Source organism: Macaca fascicularis, chromosome 1 (assembly GCF_037993035.2).
Source record: "Macaca fascicularis isolate 582-1 chromosome 1, T2T-MFA8v1.1".
NCBI classification, from domain to species: domain Eukaryota; kingdom Metazoa; phylum Chordata; class Mammalia; order Primates; family Cercopithecidae; genus Macaca; species Macaca fascicularis.
In genome coordinates this window covers 25,619,314-25,639,543 of record NC_088375.1, presented here as the reverse complement: position 1 = coordinate 25,639,543, position 20,230 = coordinate 25,619,314, and the positions used below count along the sequence as shown (strand labels likewise).

General features: G+C 37.4%; 1 protein-coding gene across 20 annotated transcripts in view; it reads right to left on the bottom strand.

The window, feature by feature from the left end:
* Nucleotides 1–20,230, bottom strand: part of DCAF6 (DDB1 and CUL4 associated factor 6) — a 142,034-nt gene that overhangs the window by 104,180 nt on the left and 17,624 nt on the right. For all 20 annotated transcript variants that reach the window (XR_012419202.1, XR_012419194.1, XM_074004441.1 and 17 more), the window contains exon 3: nt 7,266–7,358. Coding sequence is in view for 6 of the 20 variants with exons in the window: in XM_005539888.5 (XP_005539945.3) it covers nt 7,266–7,358 (93 nt within the window). In the remaining 14 variants the exon portion in view is untranslated. The remainder of the gene's footprint in view (nt 1–7,265; nt 7,359–20,230) is intronic.

Below are 20,230 nucleotides of genomic sequence, written 5' to 3'. Positions count from 1 at the left end.
TTTGTCATTTCTGTTCTTTTACATTTGCAGAGGAGTGCTTTACTTCCAACTATGTGGTCAATTTTGGAATAAGCATGAAATGTGGTGCTGTGAAGAATGTATATTCTGTTGATTTGGGTGGAGAGTTCTGTAGATGTCTATTAGGTCCACTTGGTGCAGAGATGAGTTCAATTCCTGGATATCCTTTTAAACTTTCTGTCTGGTGGATCTGTCTAATGTTGACAGTGGGGTTTTAAAGTCTCCCATTATTATTGTGTGGGAGTCTAAGTCTCTTTGTAGGTCTCTAAGGACTTGCTTTATGAATCTGGGTGCTCCTGTATTGGGTGCATATATATTTAGGATAGTTAGCTCTTCTTGTTTAATTGATCCCTTTACCATTATGTAATGGCCTTCTTCATCTCTTCTGATCTTTGTTGGTTTAAAGTCTATTTTATCAGAGACTAGGATTGCAACCCCTGCCTTTTTTTGTTTTCCATTTGCTTGGCAGATCTTCCTCCATCCCTTTATTTTGAGCCTATGTGTGTCTCTGCACGTGAGATGGGTCTCCTGAATACAGCACACTGATAGGTCTTGACTCTTCATCCAATTTGCCAGTCTGTGTCTTTTAATTGGAGCATTTAGCCCATTTACATTTAAGGTTAATATTGTTATGTGTGAATTTGATCCTGTCATTATGATGTTAGCTTGTTATTTTGCTCGTTAGTTGATGCAGTTTCTTCCTAGCATCGATGGTCTTTACAATTTGGCATGTTTTTGCAGTGGCCAGTACTGGTTGTTCCTTTCCATGTTTAGTGCTTCCTTCAGGAGCTCCTGTAGGGCAGGCCTGGTGGTGGCACAATCTCTCAGCATTTGCTTGTCTGTAAAGGATTTTATTTCTCCTTCACTTATGAAACTTAGTTTGGCTGGATATGAAATTCTGGGTTGAAAATTCTTTTCTTTAAGAATGCTGAATACTGGCCCCCACTCTCTTCTGGCTGGTAGAGTTTCTGCCAAAAGATCCGCTGTTAGTCTGATGGGCTTCCCTTTGTGGGTAGCCCGACCTTTCTCTCTGGCTGCCCGTAACATTTTTTCCTTCATTTCAACTTTGGTGAATCTAACAATTATGTGTCTTGGAGTTGCTCTTCTTGAGGAGTATCTTTGTGGCGTTCTCTGTATTTCCTGAATTTGAATGTTGGCCTGCTTTGCTAGGTTGGGGAAGTTCTCCTGGATAATATCCTGCAGAGTGTTTTCCAACTTGGTTCCATTCTCCCCGTCACTTTCAGGTACACCAATCAGACATAGATTTGGTCTTTTCACATAGTCCCATCTTTCTTGGAGGCTTTGTTTGTTTCTTTTTACTCTTTTTTCTCTAAACTTCTCATCTCACTTCATTTCATTCATTTGATCTTCAATCATTGATACCCTTTCTTCCAGTTGATCGAATCAGCTACTGAATCAGCATTCGTCACGTAGTCCTCGTGACATGGTTTTCAGCTCCATCAGGTCATTTAAGGACTTCTCTACACTGGTTAGTCGGCCATTCGTCAAATCCTTTTTCAAGGTTAGCTTCTTTGCGATGGGTTCAAACTTCCTCCTTTAGCTCGGAGAAGTTTGATCGCCTGAAGCCTTCTTCTCTCAATTCGTCAAAGTCATTCTCCTTCAAGCTTTGTTCTGTTGCTGGCGAGGAGCTGCATTCCTTTGGAGAGGTGCTCTGATTTTTAGAATTTTCAGCTTTTCTGCTCTGTTTTATCCCCATCTTTGTGGTTTTGTCTATCTTTGGTCTTTGATGATGGTGACGTACAGATGGGGTTTTCGTGTGGATGTCCTTTCTGTTTGTTAGTTTTCCTTCTAACAGTCAGGATCCTCAGCTGCAGGTCTGTTGGAGTTTGCTGGATGTCCACTCCAGACCCTATTTGCTGGGTATCAGCAGTGGAGTCTGCAGAACAGTGAATACTGCTGAACAGCAAATGTTGCTGCCTGATCGTTCCTCTGGAAGCTTTGTCTCAGAGGGGCACCCGGCCGTGTGAGGTGTCAGTCTGCCCCTACTTGGGAGTGCCTCCCAGTTAGGCTACTCGGAGGTCAGGGACCCACTTGAGGAGGCAGTCTGTCCGTTCTCAGATCTCAAACTCTGTGCTGGGAGAACCACTACTCTCAGTAATAACTTTTTATTGGTGGATTTATCTTCTTAGTTGTGCTTTCCTTGGATCAATGTATTATGAGTTATTCTGAAAACACCCTAAGGATAATGCCCTAGAGAGGCATAATTGCCAGAGTAACTTAATCTGAGATGAAAATAACACACTGATAACTGCAATGATTACTAAACGTTAAGGTGGTCTAGTTGTAACATCTATCACTCTGCTGATTACCAGGTTATTTTGACTAAATAGCTGGCCAAAGTTGGAGTCTCTTTCCTTCTTTATCATGTCACGTACGACACTCCCAAAACGTGAAGCTTGGTCCAAAAGTATCCAGACAGTAGAGGATGGTTTCTTAATCCCTTGGTAAAAATAACCCTCTTTCAAACCTGACCCACAACCCTGTCTGAGGTATCAAATATACAGATTTATATACTCCTTTTACTAAGATTTATTGGGCTCCAACTATATGACAGGTAAATAAATAATGTTAAGTGTTGAAGATGCAAAAAGGAAAAAGAAATTGTCATTATCTCAAAGAAGTTGTCATCTAAGCACAACATGCAAACAAATAGAGTTATCCACAAGACAAGAACACAGATGAAGGAGTGGCTACATGTGTCTAGGAAACGTTAAGAGAAATATCACAAAAAAGAGCTGAGATTTGAAGGATGAATTTTAAATTTACCAAGTAGATGGGAGATACCTGAGAAAGCAGGTGATCTCAGAAAGAAAGAAGAGTATAAGCAAAAGCATACAGTAATGGAAACATTTTAAGCTCTGAGGACTACAAATGGCTGGCTGAGGCCAAATCAAGAAAAATCATGTACACAGTATATACTTGGGATTTATTTTACAAAAGATACTGCAAGACCAACTCTGGGCTTCCTTCTCTTTCACCTATGCCATAATGGGGTACTCTAATGGGACTCCGCAGTATATGATGGGGAGTCTCTATGCTATATATAATTAAAATATAATTGCATTAATAAGGAATATCCTCAGCCTCTTAAATCTACTAAAAAAAAAAAAAACTAAGTGTTTCAAAATTCTTATTTGCAATAAATTAATGTTCCCACAAAATCATAGGATCTACAAATAATCCAACTATAAAAACAGGTAATATTTGACTCACAGTCAAAAAGCTTCTATTCCTATATAATGAATCATTAGTGTTTTAAAATTTTAAAAAGCCCTATAAAGGCTTATGATAATAATAATTTTTTTTCAAGATACCAGCTCTTGCTCTGTCATCCAGTCTTGGAGTGTAGTGGTGGAACGCCTGGGCTTAAGTGATCCTCCTGCTTTTCCCTCCCGAGTAACTGGGACTACAGGCATGTGCCACCATATCCAGTTAACTTTTAAATTTTTTGTAGAGACAGAGTCTCACTACATTTCCCAGCCTGGTCTTTAACCCCCAGCCTCAAGCGATCTTCCCACCTCATGTCTCCCAAAGTGCTGGGATTATAAGCGTAAGCCACACGCTTGGCCTATGATTATAATATTTAAAAAGAAAATCTGACTAATCATTTCTCAAGCTGGAAATGAGAAAAAGTAATCATTTTTTCAAATATACATATTCTATTGGAAATCGTACATCAAAGGAATCGTCATATCTTTAAAAATAAGCAAACAGAACAGGTCTTTTAACAATCATTCCTTTGGTACCCAAGTGATTATTTTGTATAATGTAAGAGTTAAAATTCTGAATAGTGATCATCAAAAAGCATTCTACATATATATTATTCCAGGAAATTTTTTCTATTATAAGAAAAGGGGGCTAGGCATGATGGTTCACGCCTGTGAACCATGATGGTTCACCCCAGCACTTCGGGAGGCCGAGACAGGTGGATCACTTGAGCTCAGGAGTTCGAGACCAGCCTGGCCAACGTGGTGAAACCCCAACTCTTAAAAAAATACAAAAACTAGCCGAGCATGGTGGCACACACGTGGTAGTCTCAGCTATTCAGAAGGCTGAGGCAGGAGAAACTCCTGAATCTGGGAGGCAGAGTTTGCAGTGGGCCGAGATCACGCCACTGCACTCCAGCCTGGGCAGGAGCAAGACTGTCTCAAAAAAGAATAATAAAAAAGAAAAAGAAAAGGGTTACCCTTGTAATTACTGACCTAAGAGAATTAGGATTTGAAAACATCAAGCTTTTTTGCTAAGCCAGGACAATTAAGTAAAACTTACTGAAATAAAACTATGACCTATTAAAGACAGCCTCAATATGAACTTCTTTTTCGGTTGACAGATGATACACACTTACTTAAATATCTTATTGTTTAAATGTGGAAAAACAAGAAATAAACAATTTATTCCATAAAATTGAAAATTTTAAATTAAACTTTGGACTGCCAATACCATGTTTCCACTGATACAAAAATAGTTGTATACTTCCCCTATATATGAACTCAGAAGCTAAGAGCCAATGAAAACCAGAACATAATCGTAATTAAAACTCATACGTTATCCCAGCTTATTGACCTGTATATCATGAAGCATTTCACTAGAACCTAGCCACTGTTTGTAAACTGATAAAAATCCAGTTTCTTAAACTACTTAGCTGAAGATTAGATTCTGTGAGCCTAAAAGAGTAAGTCTTAACCTGTAAGATCCAGCTTCAAACAGCCAGCCAGGCCCATTCATACATCACTATATAACCTAAATTAATAGACAAAAATGTTTTAAAACGTTTTTAGAAACAAATATAAAATATTAATATTAGAAAGGACTTTAGACATTATGACTCTCTTAATTTATGAAGAAAAAGGCTAAGGAAAGTTTAAATAACTTGGTCAGAATGGTAAAAAACAAAAAACAAAAAACAAAAAAAAACCAACATATAAATCTATATATGCCATTATAGTAATCATAATGTAATTTTAAAATTTTCATGGAACTCTTCTTCATTCAAAGACCTAAATATTAATGAAGTAAATTTTACATTGCAATAATACCAAGAAGTAGATAGAAGTAAGACTACTGTGCCACTTATCAAATTATCTCCTCTCAGCTCCAAATTTATCCTTCACTTTTATAGATTATGCAATGGAACTGAGTCCTTTAAATATTTTTGCTTTGCCAGTTGGCATAATGTTAAGCTTTGTCAGTAAAAAGCACTGAAAGGATAATGCAGGAAAAAGGAGTTTGCTTCCTATCTCTAATGTGAGCTCCTGCAACCATGCACAGTTTTTCCAGTGCCACGGTCTTCCAGTGTGGGCAGTTTCCCCAGCACCATAGCACCAGAGTCCTGCAGTCAGTTTCACCAGGGCCCACCTGCTGAATGAACAGTGCAACACCCAACAGCTTCTCCTGCTTCATTTCCCCATGTCCCCAGACATTTTGTAGCATACTACCTCTGATGAGAAACCTCTCCTTAAAAAGTATTTCTCAGTGCCCTAGAGAGAGGTGTTCCAGCAAGTTCCAGAGGGGAATTCCCAACAAGTTACACTAGCATGGTATCACAGAGACTTCTCTGCCATCCAGTGAGCCATGACACCCTCTTCAATAAGGTCTAAATCTCAGCACTCAGCAAGGGGGTCTCTTCTTTAGGGTGGTTTATCTCAGTCCCAGGGTTACTGGCAGTTCATAGTATCTGTTATTTCTTTATTTTATAGAGACCTCTTTACTTTTTAGTAGCCAAGCCTTTATTACTCCAATCTCCTGATATAGTTAGTAATTCTTTTTATTACACTTTCCCTATTGAAATTACTGTGTGGTTTATTTGACTAGAGCATGACTGATGCAATCACCAATACACGGTTGCTACTACCGCAAAAAATTAAAAGCTAGAGTACATTTTTGGAATCACTATTAAAAGAATAGATGTTAAAAGACTTAAAGATATAGGAAATTTGGGCCAGTCGTGGTGGCTCATGCCTGTAATCCCAACACTTTGAGAGGATAAGGCGGGCGGATCACTTGAGGTCAGGAGTTCAAGATCAGCCTGGCCAACATGGTGAAACCCTGTCTCTACTAAAAATACAAAAATTAGCCGAGCATGGTGATGCAACAGATCCTTGGGAGGCTGAGGCAGGAGAATCACTTGAACCCAGCAGGCAGAGGTTGCAGTGAGCCAAGATCTCACCACTGCACTGCAGCCTTCCAGCCTGGGTGACAGAATGAGACCCTGCTGCAAAAAAAAAAAAAAAAAAAAAGATACGGAAATTTAAGACAATCAGGAGAGAAAAACGTTATCATTTGAGTTGGGAGGCAGCTAGGAAATATACATATTCCTATTCTTAACTAGAACTTTAAATGATGTGTTGAATGTTTAAGATCTTACAAATTTTAAAATAACTAGTCATATTTCCAAAACAGAAAATTTCTCATTTAACTGTTATATCAAGTGTAAAGAACATCACACACTTTCCTTTTATTACAATCAGTCGGCTGTTTATAGCTTTATCATTCAGTATCTAAATTTCTCTGAAATCATCCTTGTAAAGGAAACATTCTATGGATATAATGGACTGCTATTTGAAACAGTAATTAAAGTTATTTGAGAGTTAGAAAATTATTTAATTCTTAGATATCTCTTGCCTTCTAGTGAGGGGGTTTATTAGCTTATGGTAATTTTTTCCTTCATTGAAAGCATTTTAATTTTCTCAGTACCTCAAGAACTATTCACACAGCCATCATTTGGTTGTTTTTGTCTTTAAGTTTTAAATGTAAATTTTCTAAAAGACTAAATTTCAAATTTTTAAGAAAATGAAACAATGACCAAAGTTGGCAGCTTTATCCACACTACTCTTAACGTTAAAATAAATAACTTTTTAGACTGTTAAGATAATATATTAAGGTTACACATAAAAGTAATTTTCTCATTAACTCATACTTTATATATGGCACATTTTCCCCAAAAACGTGTTATTGAAATAATGTCACTTGTACCAATTATTATCCACTTAAATAAACAATATATTTAAATTTTCTAGAGCCCAAGGCTGAATAAAATCTTCTATTTCCCTAAGTAATCTAAAAGACCCACATGTACCTAAGAACCTCTAAATTATACAATAAACTTCAGCAAAACAGGGAGGATATTTTATTATAAATGCCCATTCTATGTTTGTTTACAATTACTTCATTTCTGCCTTCTTGATTTTTTTCTCTCATTAAATTACAGAGTTTTTAAACTACTTTACCTTTCTGCTGTAAGGATTACTAATTACTAATTTGGTGTCATCTGAGCCAGATAAAATATATTCTCCAGTGTCATTCCAACAGATTGTATTAACCTAAAAAGAAAGCACAAAAGAAATATAAGCAAATTGGACATAAAAGAAAATATGCCATCTTTCACTCACCTGGTGGTACAAAACTTTTACCACTAATGAGGTTATATGTTAAAAAGTATTTAACATAGGGGTGTCCAATCTTATGGCTTCCCTGGGCCAAAGTAGAAGAAGAATAACTGTCTCAAGCCACACATAAAATACACTAACAGTAGCTGATGAGCTAAAAATAAATTGCAAAAAACATCTCATAATGTTTTAAGAAAGTTTACGAATTTATGTGGGCCACATTCAAAGCTGTCCTGGGCCTCATGCAGCCCACAGGCTGCGTGTTAGACAAGCTTGATTTAACAGTTGATGTATTAAAAAAACAAGCTTCCAGTTTCCAGTTCCACAGGTAAGAAGCTTAGCAGTTGCCACTCCATTCTAACAACAAATAAAAAGATAACAGACTGTAAAATAAATAACTGATCTTGGATCCTTCAGAGAGGCAAGGATACAGGACAAAATGCTACCTCCTAGATTGGAGAGACGAACAGGTAAACACAAGGAGTCTTGGCTTACCGGAGCACAGACTCATGAGCAGAAACCTCTGTGAGAAACAGGGCTAAGGTAGAAAAACCTGAACTATAATTGATGAATTGTTGGAGGTTCAGAAAGCGTAACTCTGAATGTTAAAAACTCCAGGGAAGGCCAGGCGCAGTGGCTCACGTCATAATCCCAGCACTTTGGGAGGCCAAGGCAGGTGGATCACCTGAGGTCAGAGGTTTGAGACCAGCCTGACCAATATGGCGAAACCCCATCTCTACTAAAAATACAACAATTAGCCAGGCATGGTGGCATGCGCCTATAATCCCAGCTACTCGGGAGGCTGAGACAGGAGAACTGCTTGAACCCAGGAGTTGGAGGTTTCAGGGAGCCAAGATCATGCCACTGTACTCCAGGCTAGGCGACAGTACAAGATTCTGTCTCCAAAAACAACAACAACAACAACAACTCCAAGGAACCCAGTCATGGGGCAGTGGGGTACGACGCAGAGGGTGTTTTTGTGATTTAATTTTAACTTCAGAGTTCAACCAGATTTTCACAATAAATTTAAGATTAAAATAGTCTTCCAGCAGAGGGAAGGAAAAAGAAACCATTTTGAGTATCCCAGAGTACTCTGCCGTTCTTAACAAGATCTGCCCTCAAGAAGAGCTATTAAACCACAGCCTACCCACTGAAGTTTTATCAGAGCCTAACTGACCTAGGCAAAGAGAAATACCTAATTCCAGCCTTCCACATTGGGGAAAGAAAAGACATAATTCCAGCCTAAGCTACTAACCTGTTCCACCTCAGTAGGGGAATAGGAGGTGCGGATAATCCCTTGTGAAGCCCATAGTCCAGACGCATAGGCTCTTTAAGAGACAGAGACCTAATCATAGGCCTGTAGCACACTTCCTCTCCTCCTACACTTTACCAGTAAATTCCTAAGGACCGATTTATATCATTACTTTTAATCAGTACTTCATGTCCAGTTATTAAGAAAAATTACAAGCCATACTAAAAGGCAAAAATACAACTTGAAGAGATAAAGTCAGCATCAGAACCAAATATAGCAGGACTGCTGGAACTGTAAGACCAGGAATTTGAAACAACTATGATTAGTATGCTAAGAGTTCCAATGGATCAAGTAGACAGCATATAAGAAGAGATGGGCAATGTCAGCAGAGAGATGGAAATCTTAAGAATAAAAAGGAAATGCTGGCAATCAAAAACAATGTAACAGAAATGAACAATGCCTCTGATGGGCTTATTAGTAGACTAGACACAGTTGAGGAAACAATCTCTGACCTTGAGGATATATCAATAAAAACCTATAAAACTGAAAAGCAAAAAGAACAAAGACTGAAAACAAGCAAAACAAAACATAATGTCCAAGGAATGTGGGACAACTACAAAAGGCATAACTCATGCATAAAGTGAATACCAGAGGAGAAGGAGAAAAGAACAGAATATCTGAAACAATGACTGATAATTTCCTCCACACGAATGTCAGAAACCAAACCATATATCCAGTAAGCTCAGAGAACAACAATCAGTATAAATACAAAAAGAACTACACCTAGGCAAGCATTTTTCAAACTGAAGAAAACCAAAGATAAGAAAAAATCCTGAAAGAAGCTGGAGGAAAAAACATTATTTATAGAGGAGCAAAGATAAGAATTATATCCAACATCTCCTCAGAAATCATGTAAGCAAGAAGAGTGAAATATTTAAAGCAGTAACAGAAACAAAACATTCCCTGCAAAATTATCCTCCAAAACTAAAGGAAAAATAAAGCTGTTCTCAGATAAACGAACATTGAGGGAATCTGTTGCCAGCAGACCTACCTCGCAAGAAATTATGAAAGGAGTTCTTTAAAAAAAAGGAAAATAAACATAGGTCAGAGACATATACCTACATAAAGAAAGAAGGAGCACCAAAGGAGGAATAAGTGAAGATAAAACACAAACTTTTATTTTACTTATTCTTAATTGAGCTAACAAATTATTTTATTGTTCAAAATAATAGCAACAATGTATTTGATCACCTATGCTTATATCTAGCACATATATAAAAATATGCTTATGAGTACTTACACATAAGTGAATAACAGAAATAGTACAAGGTATAAGATGGAAGATTTAAAATTATTTTGTACTCACACTCCCTGTGAAGCATTATAGTGTTATTTGAAATAAAGTGGACTTAAATTTGTTGTATATGTATATTGAAAACTTTAGGGCAACTACTTAAAAAGTTTAAAAAATAAGTGTAACTAATAAATACTAAGGAAGAAGAGGAAAAAAACTATATGAAATGCTCAATTAAAACCACAAAAGGGCCGGGCATGGTGGCTCACATCTGTAATCCCAGCACTTTGGGAGGCCAAGGAGGGCAGATCACTTGAGGTCAGGAATTAGAGACCAGCCTGGCCAACATGGTGAAACCTTGTCTCTACTAAAATATAAAAATTAGCAGGGTGTGGTGGCGGGCATCTGTAATCCCAGCTACTCGGGAGGCTGAGGCAGGAGAATCACTTGAACCTGGGAAGTAGAGGTAGCAGTGAGCTGAGACTAAACCACTGTACTCCAGCCTGGGTGGCAGAGTGAGACTCCATCTCAAAAGGAAAAAAAAAAAAAAAACCAGAAACAAAAAAACACAAAAGGCAGAAGAATGGAAAACAAAAATAGGAACAAAGAACAAAGACAAAAAGCAGAAAACAGTAACAAATATAGGAAATATTTATCCAGCTATACCAGTAATCACTTTGAATGTCAGTAAGTCTAAATTAAAAATTATTATTATTTTTTTTTTTTGAGACAGAGTTCCGCTCTTTTGCCCAGGCTACAGTGAAGCAGCGCGACCTCAGCTCACTGCAACCTCCACCTCCCAAGTTCAAGCAATTCTCCTGCCTCAGCCTCCCGAGTAGCTGGGATTACAGGCACCCACCACCATGCCTGGCTAATTTTTGTATTTTCAGTAGAGCCAGTGTTTCGCCATGTTGCCCAGGCTGGTTTCGAACTCCATACTTCAGGTGATCCACCTGCCTCAGCCTCCAAAGTGCTAGGATTACAGATGTGAGCCACCACACCTGGCTACTTTTTTTTTATGTTTTTGAGATAGAGTCTCGCTTCATCGCCAGGCTGGAGTGCGGTGGTGCTATCTCAGCTCACTGCAACCCTCCACCTCCCGGGTTCAAACAATTCTCCTGCCTCAGTTTCCCAAGTAGCTGGGATTACAGGCATGCGCCACCATGCCTGGCTAATTTTTTGTATTTTTAGTAGAGACAGCACTTCGCCATGTTGGCCAGGCTGGTCTTGAACTCCTGACCTCAGGTGATTGCCCGCCTCGACCTCCCAAAGTGCTGGAATTACAGGGGTGAGCCACCGTGCCCAGCCTAAAAATTAAGAGAGACGGTCAGGGTGGATCAAAAAACAAGATCCAAATATATGTTGTTTACAAGAAATCCATTTTAAATATAAAGATCCATATGGATTAAAAGTAAATGGATTGAGAAACATATATCATACTAATACAAATTAAAAGAAAACAGGAGTAGTTACATTAATTTCAGACAGACCAGACTTCAAAGCAAGAAAAAGTATCAGAGAAATAACAATAAACAGGTCAGTTTCCCCAAGACAACATAGTTTCTGCATCCCTAATATGTATGTGCTTAACAACAAAATATCAAAATATGTGAGACAAGAACCGTAAGAACCCTTAGATCTATAAGGAGAAACAGATGAATCTAGTATGATACCTGAAGACTTCAATTCCCTCTATCAGAAAAAGACAGATCTAGCAGGCAGGAAATCAGTAAGGACACAGTTAAACTCAAAACCATCAATTATCTGAATATAACAGACATTTATAGACTACTTCATTCAACGACAGCAGAATAAACAGTCCTCTCAAGCTCACATGAAACATTTACCAAGACAGACCACACTTGAGCCCTTAAAATACACTTCATCAAATTTAAAAGAATAAAAATCAAACAGCGTCTACTCTTAGACCACAAAGGAATTAAGCTAAAATCAGTAACAGAAAAATAACTGGAAAATCCCAAAATACACAGAAGTTCAAAATAACACATGGGTCAAAGAAGAAATCTCAAGAGAAATTTTAAAAGATTTTGAATTCAATGAAAATCAAAACAAAGCGAATTAAAATCTGTGAGGGGCAACTAAGTAGGTCTCAGTGGAAATCTTATAGCATTTCTGAAATCCAAAATGCTTTGAGCATCATGTTGGCACTCAAAAAGTTTCAAATTTTGGAGCATTTCAATTTTTCAGATTTTCAAATTAAAGACACTCAACCTGAAGAAGATTTCCTGCTAATATCAAAAACAAGGCAAGGACGTCCTCTCTCACCACTTCGTTTCAACACCATACTTTAAGTCCTAGCTAATGCAATAAGACAAGAAAAGGAAAGAAAAGCAAAGGAAAAGTATAAAGATTGGAAAATAAGAAATAAAACGGTCTGCAGATAACAAGATCATCTATATGGAAAATAAAAATTTAAAAACCCTCCTGGAGGCTGGGCGCAGTGGGTCACACCTGTAATCGCAGCATTTTGGGAGGCCAAGGCGGGCAGATTATGAAGTCAGGAGATTGAGACCATCCTGGCTAACACGGTGAAACCCCGTCTCTACTAAAATTACAAAAAATTAGCCAGGTGTGGTGGTAGGTACCTGTAGTCCCAGCTACTAGGGAGGCTGAGGCAGGAGAATGGTGTGAACCTGGGAGGCGGAACTTGCACTGAGCCGAGATCGCACCACTGCACTCCAGCCTGGGCGACAGAGCGAGCCTCTTTCAAAAAATAAAAAAAAAAATTTTAAAAAACCCTCCTGGGACTAATAAGTATTGTAGCAAAGTAAAAGGATAAAAGGTTAATATTAAAAAGTCAATTATTTTCCTGTATGCCAGAAATGAACAAGTGGAATTTGAATTTTAAAACACAATACCATTACATTAGCACTCCAAAACAAGAAACACTTAGGTATAAATTGAATAAAATATGTGTAAGATTTCTATGAGGAAAATTATAAAACTCTGGTAAAAGAAATCAAAGAAATAAATGAAGAGCTATTCCATATTAATAAATAGAAAGATTCAATATTCTCAAGGTGTCAATTCTTCCCTACTTGTTCTACAGATTCGATGCATTCCTATCAAAATCTCAGCAAATTATTTTGTGGGTACTGACAAACTGATTCTAAAGTTTCAAAGACTCGAGCTAGCCAACACATATTAAGGGAGAACAAAGTTGTTCTTCTCAAGCTCACATGGAACATTTACCAAGACAGACCATATTTGAGGCCTTAAAATACACTTTAACAAATTTAAAAGAATGAAAATCATACAGTGTCTACTCTTAGACCACAACGGAATTAAACTAAAATCAGTAACACAAAGATAAGCGGAAAATCCCAAGATAGCTGACACTACCCAACTTCAAGACTTATTATAAGGAGCCTGTAATCCCCGCACTTTGGGAGGCCAAGGCAGGCAGATCATGAGGTCAGGAGTTCGAAACCAGCCTGGCCAACATGGTGAAATCCCGTCTCTACTAAAGATACAAAAACATTAGCTGGGCATGGTGGTGCGTGCCTGTAATCCCAGCTACTCTGGAGGCTGTGGCAGGAGAATCACTTGAACCCAGGAGGCAGAGGCTGCGGTGAGCCCAGATCATGTCATTGCACTCCAGCCTGGTAAGAGGCCAAGATTCCGTCTCAAAAAATAAATAAATAAATAATTTTTAAAAATTTTTACTGTAAGACTACACCAAATAAGACAGTATGGTATAATGAAACAGAATTCAGAGCCCAGAAACAGACCCACATAAACACGATCAACGGACCTTTGACAAAGGAGTAAAGTCAATACAATGCAGCTAGTCCTTCCAACAGATGGTGCTGGTACAACTGCATATTCACATGCAAAAAATAAATTTAAAAAAAATCTAGACACATAACTTAAACCCTTCACAAAAATTAATTCAAAATAGATCACAGATCTAAACATAAACACAAAACTATAAACCTCTGAGAACACAGGAAAAAAACTCAGATGACCTTGGGTATGGTGATAACTTATTAAGTACAACACCAAGGCAAGATCCATAAAAGAAATCATTGATAAGCCTGACTTCACTAAAATTAAAAACTTCCACCCTGCAAAAGACAATGTCAAGAAAATGAGAAGACAAGACACAGACAGGGAAAATACTTGCAAAAGACACATCTAATAAAGTGCTGTTATCTAAAATACATAAAGAACACTTAAAACACGACAATAAGAAACAATCTGATTATGAGCCAAAGGCCATAACAGGTACTGCAGCAAAGAAGATACACAGATTGCAAACAAACATATGAAAAGATAATCCACGTCCTATGTTATCAGGGAAATACACTACATACCTATTAGAATGGCCAAAATAGAGAACACTGACAACATCAAATACTGGCAAGGATGTGGAGCATCAGGAACTTACATTCATTGCTGGTGGGAATGCAAAATTGTACAGTTACTTTGAAGGACAGCTGGTGATTTCTTATAAAAACTAAACATTCTCTAAATGTACAATGCAGCATGCTCCTTGTTATTTATCCAAAGGAGCTGAAAACATATGATCACACATACACCTGCACACGAACGTAAACATATGTCTACACAAACATCTGCCCACAAACGTTTATGGCAACTTTACTCATAACTGCCAGTTTTTGGAGGCACCCAAGATGTCCTTCAGCAGGTGAATGGATAAACTGTGGTACATCTACAGAATGAAGTATTATTCAGCGCTAAAAAGAAATGAGCTATTAAGTCATGAAAAGATAGAGGAAACTTAAATGTATAAGTGAAAGAAAAACAATCTGAAAAGGCTACATACTATGTGATTCCAATTATATGACATTCTGGAAAAGGCTAAACTATGGAGACTATAAAAAGATCAGTGGTCATCAGGAGTTCGGAAGGTGGGTGAAAGATAGGTAGAGCACAGAAGTTTTTTTTTTTTTTTTTTGAGACGGAATCTCGCTCTGTCACCCAGGCTGGAGTGCAGTGGCGGGATCTCAGCTCACTGCAAGCTCCGCCTCCCGGGTTCACGCCATTCTCCTGCCTCAGCCTCCCGAGTAGCTGGGACTACAGGCACCCACCCCCACACCCGGCTATTTTTTTGTATTTTTAGTAGAGACGGGGTTTCACTGTGTTAGCCAGGATAGTCTCAATCTCCTGACCTCGTGATCCGCCCACCTCTGCCTCCCAAAGTGCTGGGATTACAGGCATGAGTGAGCCACCGCACCCGGCCATCAAGCACAGAAGATTTTTAAGGCAGTGAAACAACTCCACATGATACTATAATGGTGGATATATATCATTATACATTTGTTCAAACTCATTAGATGTCTGAAACCAAGAGTGAGCCCTATTGTAAACTATGGACTTTGGGTGGATTATGATGTATTAATGTAGGCTCATAAAGTATAGCAAATGTACCACTCTGGTGGAAGATGCTGATAATGGAAAATGCTATGCAAGTATGTGGGCAGGGGATATATGGGAAATTCCCATACCTTCCTCTCAATTTTGCTATGAACCTAAAATTGCCCTAAAAAATTAAAAATAAAGCATTAAATATTGACTGTCATTTAGTAAACACAATGTTCTGATATTTTACAATGAAATGTCAGAGCCACTAAGTTTCATTGTGTAAATTTACTTATTTGAATTTATTTAGTATTCACGGGCATAAAACCAGATCACCTAAAATAAAACTAGAAAAACCTATTACAAAACTACAGTAATCAAGACTGTGTGGTACTGGCAAAAACAAAGACATACAGATCAATGTAATGGAATTAAGAGTTCAGAAATAAACTCTTCCATTTATGGTCAAGTGATTTTTAACAAGAGATCCAAGACCATTCAATGAAAGAAAAGTCTTTTCACCCAATGGTGCTGAGACAATTACATAATTGCCACTAAAAAAAAAAAAAAAAAAAACTTGGACCCCTACTTTATACTATATAAAAATTAACTGAAAATACATCAAAGATCTAAACAGAAGAGCTAAAACTATACAACTCTTAGAAGAAAACAGGTATAAATCTTCATGATCAGTGATTAATCAAGTTTCTTAAATATGGCACCAACAGCCCAAGCAAACAGCAAAAAGATATTAGACTTCACCAAAATTAAAAACTTTTGTACATTAAAGGACACTATGAAGAAGGTGAAAAGACAACCCATAGAATGAAGGGAAATATTTGCAAATCATATATCTGATAAGAGTCTCAGAATATACAAATACAACTCAACAACAAAAAGACAAACAATCCAATTAAAAATAGATAAAAGATTTAAATAGACATTTCTCCAAAGAAGGTATGTAAATGACTCATGTGCACATAAAAAGATGCTCAACATCATTAGTCATCAGGGAAATAAAAACCAAAATCACAACAAATTACCACTTCACATCCATTAGGATGATTATAATTTTTTTTAAAGAAACAGAAAATAACAAGAGTTGGCAAGGGTGTCAAGAAACTGGAACCCTATATGTTGCTGTCAGGAATGTAAAATGGTATAGCTCTTTGGAAAACAGTTTTGATACCTCCTCAAAAAGTGAGGTATCAGTTTACCATATGACCTAGCAATTCTACAACTAGGTATACAGCCAAGATAATTGAAAACTTACAATACACAAAAATTTGTACACATATGTTCACAGCAGCATTATTCATAATTGCCAAAAAATGGAAACAACCCAAATATCCAACAACTGATGAACAGATTAAATGTGGTATATCTGTACAAGGAAATATTTATTCGATCATGAAAAGGAATGAAATACTGACACACACTACAACATGGATGAACCTTGAAAACATTACACTAAGTGAAAGAACCCTGACATTAACAGCCAATATTGTATGATTCCATTTATATGAAATGTCCGGAATACACAGATTGGTAGAGACAGAAAGTATTAGTGATTGCTAACTGCTAAATGGAGGCGAAATGGTGACTGATAATTGGTACTCTTTTTCGTATGATAAAATTAGTGGAATTAAATAGTGGCAATGGCTCCACAACTTTACAAATACAGTAAAAACCACCGAATTGAACACTTAAAATGGGTGAATTTTATAGTATGTGAGCTATACCTAAATTTAAAAAAAAATAAATGTCCACTTCTAGTCAAGATGTCAGCACATGGACCAGATTTATCATCATGCTTGTAACAACTAAAAAAGAGCAAAACATACATTTTTTAAGTGTAGAAGAAACATTTACTGATAGAGATGATATTCTGGGCCACAGAACAAATCTTAATGTATTTAAATAAAAGACCACAAGTCATTGAAAGTATGTTGTCTGACCAAAATGGAATTAAATCAGAAATCATTAACATAAAGACACATTGGAAAACTAAGAAATAACAGATGGCCACAGAAATAACAGATGGTCAAAGAAGAAATTACAAAACAAATTAAGAAGTATTTTGAATTCAATGAAAATAAAAATGCAACATATCTCAATTTATGGATTACAGCTAAAACAATATTTAGAAGAAAACTTACAGTACCAAAAAAAACCTCTATTTTAGAAAAGACAACGGTCTCATATCAACGACCTCAGCTTCCACTCAAAAAATTACAAAACAAAGAGCAAATGAAACCCAAAGTCTACAGAAGACTCAAATAATAAATATATTAGCAGAAATCAATGAAATAGAAAACAGAAAAACAACGGAGACAATTAATGAGAACAGAGGTTGGTTCTTTGAGAAGACAAAATTAACTAGCCTCTAGCCAAACTAATCAGGAAAAAACGTGGAGAAAATATTACCAGTATCAGTAATGAGAAACACAGTAACATACAATACAGATTCTACAACTATTTAAAGACATAAGGGAATATTATGAACAATTTTATGTCAATAAATTCAACAATTTACATAAAATAAATTCAGTGAAGCACACATATTAAACAAGGTTCACTCAAGACACAGATACCCTGAATAGTTTATTTTTATTAAATAAATGGAAACATAGTTAGACATTTCCCAGAAAAAACAAAGACACTTGGCAAAATCCAGCAATGATTCATGATGATAGCTCTTAGCAAGTTAGGAATAAAGGAGAACATCCTCGACCTGATAACCAGCATCCATGAAAAAACTGCTGATATCATACTAAATAGAAAGAGACAATGTTCTTAGGCCAAGCACAGTGGCTCATACCTGTAATCCCAGCACTTTGCTTTGGGAGGTTGAGGTGGGAGGTATTACTTGAGCCCAGGAGTTCAAGACCAGACTGGGCAACATAATGAGACTTCACCTCTACAAAAAAACAAATTTGCCAGGGTGGTGGCACGCATCTATGGTCCCAGCTAACTCAGGAGGCTGAGGTGGGAAGATAGCCTGAGCCCAGGAGGTCAAGGCTATAGTGAGCTATGATTGTGCCACTGCACTCCAATCTGGGCAACAGAGGGAAACCCTGTTTTTCCCTCTAAGATCAGAACAAGACGAGGATGTCTGATTCCACTCCTTCTGTTCAATCTTATAGTAGAATACTAACCAATGAAATAAGTCAAGAAAAGAAATAAAAGGAATTCAGACTAGAAAAGAAGTAAAACTATCTTAATTCTCAGATGACTTGATTATTTACATAGAATATCCTATAAAATCTTAAGGAAAAAAAAAGCTACTTGAATGAATATGAGAGTTCAGGAAGTTTCCAGAATACAGATGAATATGTAAAAATTAATGGGGCAGGAAATGTAACCACAACATGATACTACTAGATGCCTGTTAGAATGTCTAAAAAAAAAAGACTGACCACACCAAATGCTGGTGAGGACATGGACCAACTGGAACTTCTACATACTAACAGTGGGAATGTTAAATGGTACAACAACACTGGAAAACAATCAATTTCTTAAGTTAAGCAGGTACCTAACATATGACTCATTCATTCTACTCAAAGGTATTTACCAAAAAAGAATAAAAGCATATGTTCATACAAAGACTCTACATGAATATTCATGGCAACTTTATTTGTAACAGTCCTCAACTGGATACAACCCAATGTCCACTGACAGGAGAAGAGATATAAAAATTATGATTTATCCATATAATAAATGCTCCTCAGCAATAAAAAGTAATAAATTATTGATAACACTCAACAACATGAATCCCAAAATAATTATTCTAAGTAAAATGTAAAGTTAAAAAAGCCAAATGAAAAAAGGATACATAGTCAATGATTCCATTTATATAAAATTCTAGAAAATGCAAACTGATTTATAGTGACAGAATAGAGATCATTGGTTGACTGGGGTTGAGCGTGATGTTAAGGAATGAGAGGGCACATGGCCAAACTTTTAGGGGATGATCGATATTTTATCATCTTGAATGTGGTGATGACTTTGCGTATGTTTACATGTGTTAAACATATCAAATAGTACGCTTTAAATATGTACAGCTGATCATATCTCAATAAAGCTCTTAAAAATATAAAAATTTAAGCACAAATCTAAGAGGTAATTCACAAAAGTAATTCAAGTTATTATACAATAACAAAAAGTAATTAGGCTGGCAACATTCTTACCAGCTACAGTGAATACTAGAAAACGTTTGTATAAGACCTTGAAAACTACAGAGTGGGTGGAGTATGGTGGCTCACACCTGTAATCCCAGCAGTCTGGGAGGCTGAGACTGGCAGATCACCTGAGGTCAGGAGTTCCAGGCCAGCCTAGTCAACATGGTGAAACCCCGTCTCTACTAAAAAGTCAGAAATTAGCCAGGCATGGTGGCGCAGACTGTAATCTCAGCTTTTCAGGAGGCTGAGGCACGAGAATCACTTGAACCCAGGAGGTGGAGGTTGCAGTGAGCCGAGATTGTGCCGCTCCACTCCAGCCTGGAAGACAGAGTGAGACTCGGTCTCAAAACAAACAAACAAACAAAAAACTACAGAGTGAAAATAATGTCCAACCTAGAATCCTATGTCCACTCAGATCACCAATCAAGTGTGAAAGCAGAGAACAAAGGTATGTTTAAACTTGCAAAAAAACTTGGGGCCAGGAACGGTGGCTCACACCTGCAATCCCAGCACTTTGGGAGGCCAAGGTGGGCAAATCACCTGAGGCCAGGAGTTTAAGACCAGCCTGGCCAATATGGTGAAATTCTGTCTCTACTAAAGACTCAAAAATTAGCCAGGCGTGGTGGTGGGTGCCTGTAATCCCAGCTACTCAGGAGGCTGCGGCAGGAGAACTGCTTGAATCCAGGAGATGGAGGTTGCAGTGAGCTGAGATCGTGCCACTGCACTCTAGCCT